Source organism: Mucor mucedo, assembly GCF_025094135.1.
Source record: "Mucor mucedo strain NRRL 3635 chromosome Unknown EV154scaffold_54, whole genome shotgun sequence".
Classification (NCBI taxonomy): Eukaryota; Fungi; Mucoromycota; class Mucoromycetes; order Mucorales; family Mucoraceae; genus Mucor; species Mucor mucedo.
This window is the reverse complement of record NW_026252338.1, coordinates 79195-91209: the sequence shown is the minus strand read 5'-3', so window position 1 is coordinate 91209 and position 12015 is coordinate 79195. Positions and strand designations below refer to the sequence as shown.

Below are 12015 nucleotides of genomic sequence, written 5' to 3'. Positions count from 1 at the left end.
TCTCCTTTTTATTTTTTTTCAGCTTGTCCATCTTTTTTACGTATAAAAAAAATGTATCAACAAGACCAAGTATATGAAAATGACCTGTTTAATAACAAGGTATCACCTGCCAGTCTAAAAGACGTTGCTTGTCAACCAGCTTCGGTCACCTTGTCACCCTTCTCCTCACCCGATGACTCTGACCTACAGTATTCTTGTGAAGATCTCAATACTACATTTAGTCAAACAAGCATTGACCCTTTACTAATTGAAGAATTGAATCAACCCGAGCTAGAGAATACTCACTTGCCATCGCTTAATGATTTGCTTTTTCAGTTTCCCGACCTCCCATCATTTGTTGATCATGGTGACTTTGTTATCTTTTCCAACATTTGGTTTGAATTTCAAAAAATACCGTACTCGCAAGAGATCCAGAAAACAGACCCTATGTTCAATCTTGGCTTGAGTCCACAGCTTTGCAAATTCATTACATGATGGTTACTATCGCAAAATCAAGCAATACTGTACCAGCAAACGTAGAAGCCTCGCCGCGTCGTATGTTTTCTGCTTTACGCCGACTCAAAGATCGTATTGAAATCATGCATCAAGTGTTCCAAATTATAGAAAATGGTCGTGTCTCCTTCGGTCAAAACCCCACCGAAGCTATTGAGCCTTTAATTAAGGCTGCTCTGGAAATCAAACGTAATGTCTCTTTCCTATCCAACCAGTCGGAAAAAATCCCTGTTATCACGAGAGACTCAGTCAACCTGGTGAACCCCGATCAAGTGACGATGAATGAAATTTCTGACTCTGTCATGGATACGTATAACTTGATGCCATATAACAACTCTAGTACGACTGCTGCAAATAACCTTATATCAGCTCCAAGTGGCCAACAGGATTTCACTTTGTTTACGCATATTCAACCTGATTGGATTCATCATCAAACAACTTCTTTACCCGTGACTCCGTCTTTAAGTGCGAATAATAATAATATGTTGAATCCTTTCTTTTCGTTGCCTGCTTCCCCTACATGTATCCCTCAAGAAACTCCTTCGGTAGATGGAACAGTCGGCACACCTTGCAATACTGTACGTGACTCAAGCATGTCACCCTATCACCCCAATTCACCTCTGAATACTCTGAGCGAATTTAACACTTCTGATTTTGAAATGGAGGAAGATGTCAATATCGAAGACGACGAAGATTATATTGTATCTGATGCTGCAGAGGATGAAGATTGGAAAGAAAGCAAGAAATCTCGACAGAAACGAGCTTCTATCACCAGAAAGAGCCGTGGGGGTAAACGAACAAATGTGGTCACGAAGCAACTTGGGATTGAAAGACAATTTACACGTCGTACAGCTACATCCTATGATGCACAGACAACCCACTACCTAAAATCAATTTTTTTCGATATCTACAGCAGTAGAGATAAATTGACCAAAGACCAACGTCGTCAAGTCCAAAAGGAAACCGGTTTGAAACCTCGTAACATCACCTATTGGTTCTCGAATCACAAGCGCAGATTCCATAATTCGTTACTGGTCTTTAAAAAAATTATTAAAGACAGCAAAGGGTCCGTCAAGAATTATGACGACTTTTTAGAATGGAGAAGAGCTCGCGGTCTCACGGAAGAAGTTTTAGAAAACGAGCACTTGCAAATCTTGAAAAGCCTCGATGAAAATAATATTACTACATAGAAAATTCCCCCTCCCCTCCCCTTCCTCCTTCGGCTCTCGAATTCGACAAAAATAAAATACACTTCTAAACATGTCTACCAATCTAACAAGTCAAAATTTATAATCACTTCGAATCAGTATATCTAAAACTTTGAACTATACTAGCATGTGCTATCTTACCATTTTGGGAACGCTTAGGTTAACAACTTCTCAAAATGGTTTTATTCTACGCCTATCTGCATTATTATTATCTCACTTATCTTCTGCTACAATATGCAAAAAGGTAACGCACTGTCTGGGTATATCGACACCAAATGTTTCACTATTCTGTTTAAAATCCAATTAACTCCCATAACGTTCACAGGCATAATTCATGACGGTATCGTGACTTACTTTAGCTACTAATAAATTAATGACCAGTACAAGCCAAGGACTATAATGATCTTGATGCTTTTTACCGATTTGTTGATTGGCCCAGCCTATGGTAATTTATATTTTTTAGTTTATAGAGTTTTGGTTAAATCATTTATTACTTTATTAAGGTTATGGTATGGCCGGTAATTGGCTAAATTGAGTCAGTTAATCTGACTGATCCGTTTTAAGAAGTGAATCTTTAAACAATGTTCATATAACATGCTCCTTCAATTGAGCTTGTTTCTCTAGAGCATTTATATGTCATAAGATTGCTTTTGACCAAGCCTTTTTCAGTATATAATGGGGGCCCATGAACAACGTCTGAGATATGCCCTTGCTTCACCAAATCCAAAACGTGCAACAGCTGTGTAATTAAAGAGCTTAAGGCCGAAATGTTCACACCTGAGAGGACCATAACTTTCAAAAATGAATTTTAAGATGGGATATAATCCTTCGGCTGGGTGTATAGATCTTCTTACACTTTCAAATATCTAATCAGGGTTTACTAACTTCCGTGTCTTCCAGTCTATACCAACATTTTTAAGATAACTTTCAACCAAATCTTTATCTTCTTGGTCACATACATACATGACATCACGGAAACGACATATGAAGCCTTTTGCATTCCATGAAAATTGTTAATTTTGATCATGTCGATTATATGGAATCCATGTTTTAAAACCCGGTAGTCGACAGAATGATTGTTGGTATTGATTGTGAAGAAGTGATATCGCTGGATCTATGCTTACTTTTAGAACTGGATGGACGCTTTTTCTTCTTAAGAGAAGTATTTGACATATATTTTGAAGTTTAGACTATTTGAAAGCAATATGTATATTGAACGGCCATTAATTAATTAATTAATCAATAGATATTGCTTACGTAAAACTATATGATATATGTACTCTGATACCGTTTATATGCTTATTTGAAAAAAACAGATATTGGGAAGCAGCGTGCCCTCCCGAATGCTGTCAATATCCTAATTAACGGATCAAACAAATACAAGGAGGGACGACAGAAGAAAACAAGAAAAAACAAAAAGAGAAAAAGAAGACAGCTGCAAAGTATCAAAGCAACACCCCTCAAGTCAGCTCAAGACGAGGAAAGAACGCATCCTGGTATTACTTATATTTTCTTCTATTTTTTTTAAAAATAAAAAACCACAAAAGAGGTGACAAAAAAAGAATAAGACTCACGTATAGATCAGAGAGCATAGGCATGGCGTCTTTGAAATGATATACAGACAGTTAAAGCTGCAGGAAAAACTTGTAGATTGTTGCTGCTTGACATAAATGAGTATAAAACATCCACGGTGAAACATATAAATGTCTATATTGTATAATTACTGATGAAATATCATTTCTTTCTTATAACTGCAATAACTGTCCAGAAAATAGCTCAGATAGCTTGAAGCATGAAACTGGAGTGGACAAGCGATCAATCCAGCAGATACTCTTCTGCAAAAAATGCAACACTCGTTGGAATCGTGGCCTTATGACCACGAAAAACATGTACACCATTGCAGCTTCAATTTGGAGAGGCGATGGACGACCCAATGTCTTTACAATACAAAGCGCCACCTCAAATGCGGCTGCCATGCTCTCGCTGGTGAAGGCATAAAGATACCCACAGGTAAAAAAACACAAATTTCCTTTAAATCTGAATGAATTTGATTCGTCTGAAAAAAAAAAAAAACTGATATTGTCTGAATTTGAGGTATGAACACTGCAGACACAACCGGATGAGTCTATTTAACCAATAGGATATTCTACTTATGGTTTATCTGGAACTTTTGATTGGGGAAGATAGTATGTTAAAGGGGTGTCATCTACCAAAAAGATCAAAAAAATTACAATGTACTACAAAGACACTGTGATGGACTCGTAAAGAATTATAATTGATCACTGGATCCACTTTGATCAAAAAAATCTGTCACATATAATAAAAAAGTTTTGGCTCATTTGATATTGTACACTAAGTACATATTATAATTGAGCCAATAAAGTGAATTCAATGCAACTCATGTAAGAAGGTTTAGATCATGTGAGAGATGTGCGGCGTTACAATTCAAAAAAGACGCTGTTTATTATTATTATGCAAACGTTTTAGTAACTTACTTGGCTATTGGAAGGTGGCCAATACATGTGTTGATCTATAAGTGTGAGATCTCCCTGAGTGCCCTAGATAAGCTATAAAAAAACAAAAAAGGTTTATATAAAATCACGGGAGAATAGACGAGAAGCAAATCTTCCTTTTTATTTAGTTTTAGCTCTTTTATATTAATTATCTGTGTGGTGAAAAAACACGTCAACCGTTGTAAATGAAATTTGAAAAGGATACACTTATTTACCATTCTCTCTAAAACTTGGACTTGTTCCGGTCTCTCTGTTATGTATCTACATGGTCCAGGTGCAAGCGCGTATCTCGTTTGATTCGTATCAACGTCTACTTTACTTTGGTGTAGCCATAACGACATTATGTTAGCCAGTTGGGATAAAATTCAGACACCCATTCAATTCATGTATTCCTGCTTTTTTAAACGGATCGGAGGCCATGATCAACAAAGTCGTCTTGAATCATTTACCAAGACCAAGCACAAAGTAAAGACATAATCAAGTTCGTATGCACTCCTTTTTATTTGACTCCCTAACTTTCTTTTTTTTTAGTCTATGACAATTCCCGTGGCTCCTTATTAAGAGGACGTCAAACTATGCTTAAATTATGCGCCGCTCAAATCAAGGAACAGCTGGCAACGGGTATTATGCAAAAGAAACCGATTTGGATTGATCTTGGTGGTGGAACCGGATGGAATATCGAAACAATGCATGCGTTTTTACCGTAGATTCATTTGAGAAGATTATTCTTGTGGATTTAACACCTTCACTTTGTAAAGTCGCTCAAGAAAGATTTTTAAAAAAGGGTTGGAAAAATGTCACTGTCCTCTGTCAAGATGCTTCCACTTTTCAAGTACCTGAAGGCTCTTTGGAAGGACGTGTTGGATTAGTTACTGTTTCTTATGCATGTAAAGTAATACAAAACCAAAAAAGAAGCACCTAAACTCACCTTTTTTATTTTTCTTCAAAAAAGTATCCATGATGGATGACTATCACCCTGTTGTGGATCGTATACAATCCCTGTTATCTCCTGAAGGTATCATCGGTGTTGTTGATGTTTATGTCTCTGGCCGTTCAAGCGCACCAGCAGAAAAATGGTCACCACAACAAAATCGACAATGTAATTGTTTACAAGACACTTTTGGCAAGCCTGGTTTGAGCTTGATCATATTCATTTAGGCCCCGGCCGTCGTGATTATCTCGAGTACAAGTTTGGTACCATCAAATCTTTGAACCGTCGTAATCATTTTATTATCCCTTACTTGATTCAAATGCCATACTATGTTGGTTAGGTTGTTCCAATGCGCGTCAAAATGAGCTTTCTCATCTGGTAGAAATTCCGGATGATACCGATAGTGTTACAAGTAAACAATCGTTTAATATTGTTTCTCGCACTTCGTTTTTACATCAAAACAAACAATGGAGAGTGGACTATAACCCAATATTGCCTTGTCATACGCAGTTAGGTCTTATATATACGCTTTTACTTGGGAAGACCCACGTGTTGACCTCCAATATTTAAACATTACCAGTCAAGATGTTATGTTTGTCATCACATCCGCCGGCGATAACGCTTTAGAATATGCATTGAAAGCCCATCCCAACGAATTCATTGCATTGATATGAATCCCTGTCAGGTAGACTCATTTTAAAAAAACCATTGCTCCCTTTTTTTTTAATCATCATTATATAGAATCATTTACTGGAGCTAAAACTTGCTAGTATTGCATCATTAGAGTACAAAGATTTTTGGAGAATGTTTGGTGACGGCAATCATCCTCACTTTTCCACGTTGCTACATGACATCATATCACCCCATTTGAGTTCATATGCGTTTCAGTATTGGAGTGAAAACAGTAATCGATTTAATCACAAGTTTTATAAGACTGGTTACTCCGGTTAGCACTGTCAATTCTCGAATGGTGGATTCGTATGCAAGGATTGGAAAAGGACATCAAGACAATGACATCCGCTTCAAACAATTAAAGTTCAAAAACATATTTGGGACACCAAAGTAAGGCCTGCAATTTTTCGCCCATGATTCAAAAAATTCTTCATAACCCAATGTTTATGTGGAACGCGCTCGGCGGTAATAACAAGATAGTCTGAAAAAGAGGTTTATATTTTAAACTAATATGGTATATATATAGTTCCAATCAATCAAATGAATATGTTTCTGAAAGAGTGTACACCCAAGAGTATATTGAAAATACTTTGGATCCCATACCTTGCCTTTCTCTGTTTAACCAAGATCAATACTTTTATTATCTTTGCTTAAACCAACGTTATACTCCAACTAGCTGCCCTTCATATCTTACAGAATATGGGTTTAATCAATTAAAGGTAAAAAAAAAATGCATAAGCGCATCACAAATAATAGGACGCTGAAAAAACTTTTTATTTAGACCTCTGGGCACTGGATTCATTTAGGTTACATACAGAATCAATATTAGACTCGCTAAAATCCATGGGGGATAGATATTTGACACGGTTAGTCGTGATGGATCATATGGATTGGTTTGATCCTACCTCTTGTCATGAATTGGATGATGAGATCAGGGAAATGAAGCGAACATTAAAAAGCGGTGGACAGGTTTATTGGAGAAGTGCAGGCACACAACCATGGTACAAATGAATTATTTGTGAAGCATGGATTCAGTGTTGAACCTCTGGTATTCGTTGTCCTGGTCAAGCTAGTGACCGTGTAAATATGTAGGCCAGCTTTTACAGAGCCACCAAAGTGTGATTGTAAAATCGCAATCAAGTAAAAAGTAAAAATTATTTCGCTATCATAAGTAGATTACATCAATAAAATCTATCGATTGTCTTAATTTATTTTTTATAAAACAAAATGGCCTTCTTTTCATTTAGTTACAATGCCGTCTCTTTTTTTGAACGTGCCACTGTGTGTTGCGAAGTAAGATCCAAAGCCAATTTCTTTTAAATAATGAATCAAGTTGGTTTCGGAATGTGAATGTCTTTGGGGTTTGTCTCTGCATCTATTGTACTGCAGGAGCATATGGTTTACGTCTTGTAAAGGTATGTAAAAAACTCAAATCTCCAGCATTGAGTTTTTTTTTTTTTTTTGTATCAGTATGTTTCCTAGGGAGAGGTGTGCCCTTTTCTCCGATTCCCTTAATTATTGCTTAAACTGATGGAACAGGTAATTTGACCGTCTTTGCAATCTGAACCATCGTGTAATTGGCTTTACGTAACTACTCGCGTTAGATCAATTGAGGCGTGAAGTGCCTCGAGAAATGGATTGCGGTCTTTCAAACATATATGTTGTACAAGTGAAATATTTTTGCATGAAATCATTTTAAAAAAGTTCGGGTTGTGTACACGGCCTGCTATAAGAAGAAGAATGTATGTCTATTGCAGAAACAAAACTTTATGTAACGTACTGCAAGAGTATTTCTTCCTAAAAAATTACAATGTCTGTTAGTTAATTGATTTGGGGAAAATAATGCGTAAGGATCTAACAAAAGTAAAAATTGCGATTCAACTGTGTCAAATAGTATATCAAATTCGAAAATTGTAAATAACTGGGAGTCCGATACCTTTTAGAAACCTCGAGATAAAAAATAACTCTAAACGTCGTAGTAATCTGTCTTATCCTATAGGAGTATCATTTAGTACCTTGGACAAACGAATCCCGATAAAGAAAAAGATAATGAAACAATACGTAACATAAATATATTCGTAAGAACTAACATGAAGATTTTCCATGGAACACGTTATTATTTTACACCATAACCGGCCATCTAAGCTTCAAAAATACTTGTACTTTAGTCTTTAGATATGATGGCTAGTTTCAAACTTGGTAGTTTATTCATTATTTCATCCGTCAAAAGAAAAGGATGATCTCGTATGGTGTAATAAAGTAAGCTAGTTTTTTTCATTAATAAATAAACTACTGCAGCGCAATCAGAGAGAGTACAAGGATCTTACTCACTGTCTGACTTTCAACAACCAGCCCGTTCAGCAAGGCTTTTCATCTCGTCGACAGATTCGGGAAGTTTAGATCCTTTTTTGCTGACCATTAATATACATGCCCGATTTGAAAGATGTACACTTCGCACACACTATTACGTAAGTAGCAGCCTAACGTGGGAATTAACGAGGGCCATCATTATTTTCATGGTATGCGTAAAATTAAACTCTAGTCGAAGTGTTGAGTCAGCTATATCAGCCACACTCAACAACATCAACAAATCAACAAGAAGAAATTGATAATCCACCAAAAATACAGCAAATATTACAAAGGAGATTGCTTTTATTTCTTTAGCTTGCAATCACGAAGTAACCCCCAATAAACTAAGCTTTTACTATCACCAATAAATCCGAAATGACTCATTTGTGTACCTTTTATTTTAAAAAGCGGCAAAATTTAAGTCTTTTTTTTATTTTATTTTATTTTTTTGCTGTTTCTGTATACTTCATTCTCTTGACACAATGGTAGCGCAAACAACAACCCCATTACTTGCCTGTCATACTGACCAATGGAAAGCCACACTTGTGAAAAACATGGTGGGAAAGAAACTGGACCAGCTTCGTACACCCTCTCTTGTTATCGACAGAAAATTGTAGAAAGACACTCAAAGAAACTCTCTTCCGTTACAACCGAGTTGAACACTAAAATCAGTTCATGTAAAAACTCACAAGGTAACAAAAAAGGAAAAGCGTCATCCAGTTACAATTTGACATGCTGACAGAGCATCTCTAGTCCGTCGAAGGAACACGCATCCAACTCGAAGGTGCTAAAACTCAAGCCATTGTCGTGTCTACTATGGCAGAAGCTCAGGCAATGATTAACTCTGAATTGACTCACTCTCAACTTTTGCAAGACGTAAGTTCCTAGTTTTTTTTTTATTTTTTGGGGGTTATGTAGCTAACGGTCCTTTTATTTTGTAACTGCAGGTGCTCCTTGGCTTTCCTATCACTCCAGATAAATTCAGCGAGATCTTTGAACTTTCCAAAAAGGTTACTGTTTTTCAAATCTTCATTGGTAAGAATACAATCCTATCAAATCAGTACATGTTTAGCTAACCGTGACAATAGATAATTTATCGACTTTGGAGGCATTGGAAGCATATTACACAACAGAGTATGGTGAAAACGACGATTCTCATAAGATGAGCGTGTTTTTAAAGGTTGATTGTGGATATGGGTAAATATACTGATACATATGTATTTTACATCAAAAAACTAACTGTATTTAAGACGTGCAGGTGTCCCTATTAACGATCCTGAAACAATTGAGTTAGCGAAGAGGCTTCAAAAATCACCCTGTGTTGATTTTACAGGAATCTACACTCACGCTGGCCACTCTTATTCTTCAGAAAACTTCAACAGAGGCCACTTGATATCTTCGACAACGAATGTGACATGGCACGTCAATTTCGCGATTATTTTGTTCAACACGCTATCGAAATTAAGCAGGTTTCCATTGGCGCCACACCTACTGTCAAAGCAATCACCGCTTTTATGCATGAGGGACTACCGCTATGAAAAAAATCTTGGATGTATTAGTGAAGTGCATGCAGGTGCGTTTTTCATTTTTGGTAGACAACAAGTCTCGACAGGATTAGGTGATTACAATGATGTAGCAATCACAGTGGCATGTCGTATTGCAAGTGTATACAAAGATCGTGACAGTCTGTTGATTGATGGTGGCGCATTGGCATTTTCAAAAGATACTGCTCCTCAAGGTGGCTTCGGATGTGTACTGGATCCACAAGAAAGGAACCAAAAGTGATTGCAACCCTAACTAAAGTTTCTCAGGAACACGGTATCTTGCAACATTTGGATGAATCCACTTTATCTAGACCCGAATTACAAATCGGCAAACTTATTCGCGTTATTCCTAATCACTGTTGCTTAACCGCGGCTTGTCATTTATTCTATCTTATTGAGGATGGAGGTGATACAGTCGTTGATGTATGGGTTCCTGTAAGAGGATGGTAGAAAGATTAAAAATTGTATCATTATTGAATAGCTGAAATAAAATTAGCAGAAAACTTGTATCTATTTGTGTTTTATATTTCATCCTTAAAGTTGCCCTTGTTTTCTTTTTTACATCTACACATTTATGTTTTATATCATCTTGGTGTGTTGCTAGTACAATTATTTTTTGCTGTAACTGGTTTACTATAATTTGTATGTAAATAAATATCTTTGTTCCTGAAATTTGAGGAAAATGCGTACAATCACGGACTCTAAAATACAATTAAAACTCTCTCCGCCAATCATAATGGCTCCACGTGTTAATCACGTGATTTAAAATAATAACCTAATTTTAGTTTATATACTTTTAAACGGTCACTAAATCAATGAATGAATCTGATTGTCTTTATGTTTACCTTGTATAGAGTAATAAGAATAAACAAATGTATAGAATAACAAGAAGGAGACTGTAAGACTAATTGTTAAAGAATACAGACAAAAAGATATAGATTTGCACTAATAAGCTTTGAAATCTGCAAAGAAGTAAAGATAAATCACAAGTGTTTAAAAACAAGTAAAGTTTATCAGAAAGAAAGAATTCGATGACGTTTATTATTATAAATCAGACAATCTATATAGACGTTTTGACAGCTGTCAACTATGGTACAAAAATAACTAATACGAAAATGGAATAAAATAATACAGGGTACGGAAAACTATGATGAGAACAATACAAAAATAGAGTAAATCAAATAAGGGTACGGGAAAACTATGATGGAATAATATGAATAATAAGAAAAATAAAGAACTAAACAAAACAGGAAGGTAATAATAAATAAGTGAGATACGAGAGAGAGCGACGAAATAACAATAAAAATAATTGTAACTGAGAAAGAAGAGAATTTCACGAGTAACCGACTAAGATAATTAACAACCTGCCAATTTTAGAAAAGCAGCAAAAAGACGCGAACTGAACCTTCGGAGAAAGAATACCAGAAAAACTTCTAGAACACCAAAAATAGTTTCACCGCAATATTATTTGTCGGGTCTTTATCACGTATTTTTAGAAACTCTTTTCTCACCGCCAAACTCAGTACCAACTAGATCTCCATTTCTCAGACAAGATTAACGCGCCATTCCACAAATGAGGGAACCAGAACCAAGGAACAAAGAAGAATAACCAAAATAATATTACCAAGCCCCTTTTAAAGTGAACGAAAGCGATATCATTACCAAACTGCGCACGCATCAAATATATGAGCTTCCGTGGCGCAATTGGCTAGCGCGTCTGACTGTTAATCAGGAGGTTGGTGGTTCAAGCCCACCCGGGAGCGTTTAATTTTTCTTTTTTTTGCTTTTATTATGTGTGATGTTTGTAACGGCCATTTCTTTGTCATGTTGCCTCTCCTTTTTCCTTCGACAGGTCATTTTGTCAGGCTGTAGTTTAGGATAGTAGTGTTAAAGTGTCGTACTATCTTTTGTACTACTTTCAATAATATAAATTAATCACAAACCTAAAATATTATAAAGCATCTTTTATCTTCTATTCATAATTAAACTGTAACTAAGAACGATCACGACAAATGTCCAAGTCACTTAATTACGGTTTATGCTACTTAAAATGGTCAAAAAATATTTTAATAAAAATAACTTTTTCAATAAAAAGCTATTTAAGGCTCACATTAAGACCGACACTTTCACGGTCTTGGAAATTATTTTTGTACAAAACAACCAGAATTAACAATTATTAATTTATTACTTAAGTACGACAATCATTCCATCGATCCCTGATCGAAAGGCTTATCAGCCATATTGCTACGCCACCTTTTCTTCATCTGTTGATCCTTTTGACTTCAGATCCCTTTATTTGTCTGACT

The 12015-nt window shown here is 36.0% G+C and overlaps 4 protein-coding genes and 1 non-coding gene across 5 annotated transcripts; all 5 read left to right on the top strand.

Annotated features, from left to right (window-relative positions):
- Positions 1-51: 51 nt before the first annotated feature.
- EV154DRAFT_603176 (uncharacterized protein) lies at positions 52-1682 on the top strand (the record flags this gene model as incomplete). Its single annotated transcript, XM_051607336.1, has 2 exons — positions 52-346; positions 409-1682. The coding sequence occupies 2 exons, from the start codon at positions 52-54 to the stop codon at positions 1680-1682; spliced, it is 1569 nt and encodes a 522-aa protein (XP_051456924.1).
- A 1862-nt stretch (positions 1683-3544) lies between these two features.
- On the top strand, positions 3545-4273 carry EV154DRAFT_482099 (uncharacterized protein; the record flags this gene model as incomplete). Its single annotated transcript, XM_051598449.1, has 3 exons — positions 3545-3710; positions 3841-3886; positions 4084-4273. 3 exons carry the CDS (start codon positions 3545-3547, stop codon positions 4271-4273), a joined length of 402 nt encoding a protein of 133 aa, XP_051456923.1.
- A 142-nt stretch (positions 4274-4415) lies between these two features.
- Positions 4416-7021, top strand: EV154DRAFT_511178 (uncharacterized protein; the record flags this gene model as incomplete). The annotated part of the gene is made up of 14 exons (XM_051601783.1): positions 4416-4536; positions 4563-4646; positions 4667-4678; positions 4745-4873; positions 4921-5100; positions 5166-5312; positions 5342-5475; positions 5511-5658; positions 5688-5736; positions 5787-5829; positions 5886-6067; positions 6181-6281; positions 6378-6535; positions 6573-7021. Coding segments are annotated over 14 exons (1743 nt in total), but the record flags the coding sequence as incomplete, so codon positions are not given.
- Positions 7022-8617: 1596 nt separating this feature from the next.
- Positions 8618-10235, top strand: EV154DRAFT_511177 (putative serine dehydratase domain-containing protein). Its single transcript, XM_051601782.1, has 7 exons — positions 8618-8747; positions 8783-8857; positions 8929-9041; positions 9113-9200; positions 9254-9362; positions 9416-9917; positions 9938-10235. Exons 1-7 carry the CDS (start codon positions 8648-8650, stop codon positions 10157-10159), a joined length of 1209 nt encoding a protein of 402 aa, XP_051456921.1. The 5' UTR covers positions 8618-8647; the 3' UTR covers positions 10160-10235.
- Positions 10236-11398: 1163 nt separating this feature from the next.
- On the top strand, positions 11399-11472 carry EV154DRAFT_t72. Its single transcript has one exon. It is a non-coding gene; the product is annotated as a tRNA-Asn (tRNA).
- The last annotated feature ends 543 nt before the right edge of the window (positions 11473-12015 follow it).

Coding starts and splice junctions, on each gene's coding strand:
- EV154DRAFT_511177 (XM_051601782.1), top strand. CDS start 8,648: ATGGTAGCGCAAACAACAACCCCATTACTTGCCTGTCATACTGACCAA. Junction 8,858..8,928: donor TTCATGTAAAAACTCACAAG/GTAACAAAAAAG, acceptor AGTCCGTCGAAG/GAACACGCATCCAACTCGAA. Junction 9,363..9,415: donor AAGGTTGATTGTGGATATGG/GTAAATATACTG, acceptor ACTGTATTTAAG/ACGTGCAGGTGTCCCTATTA.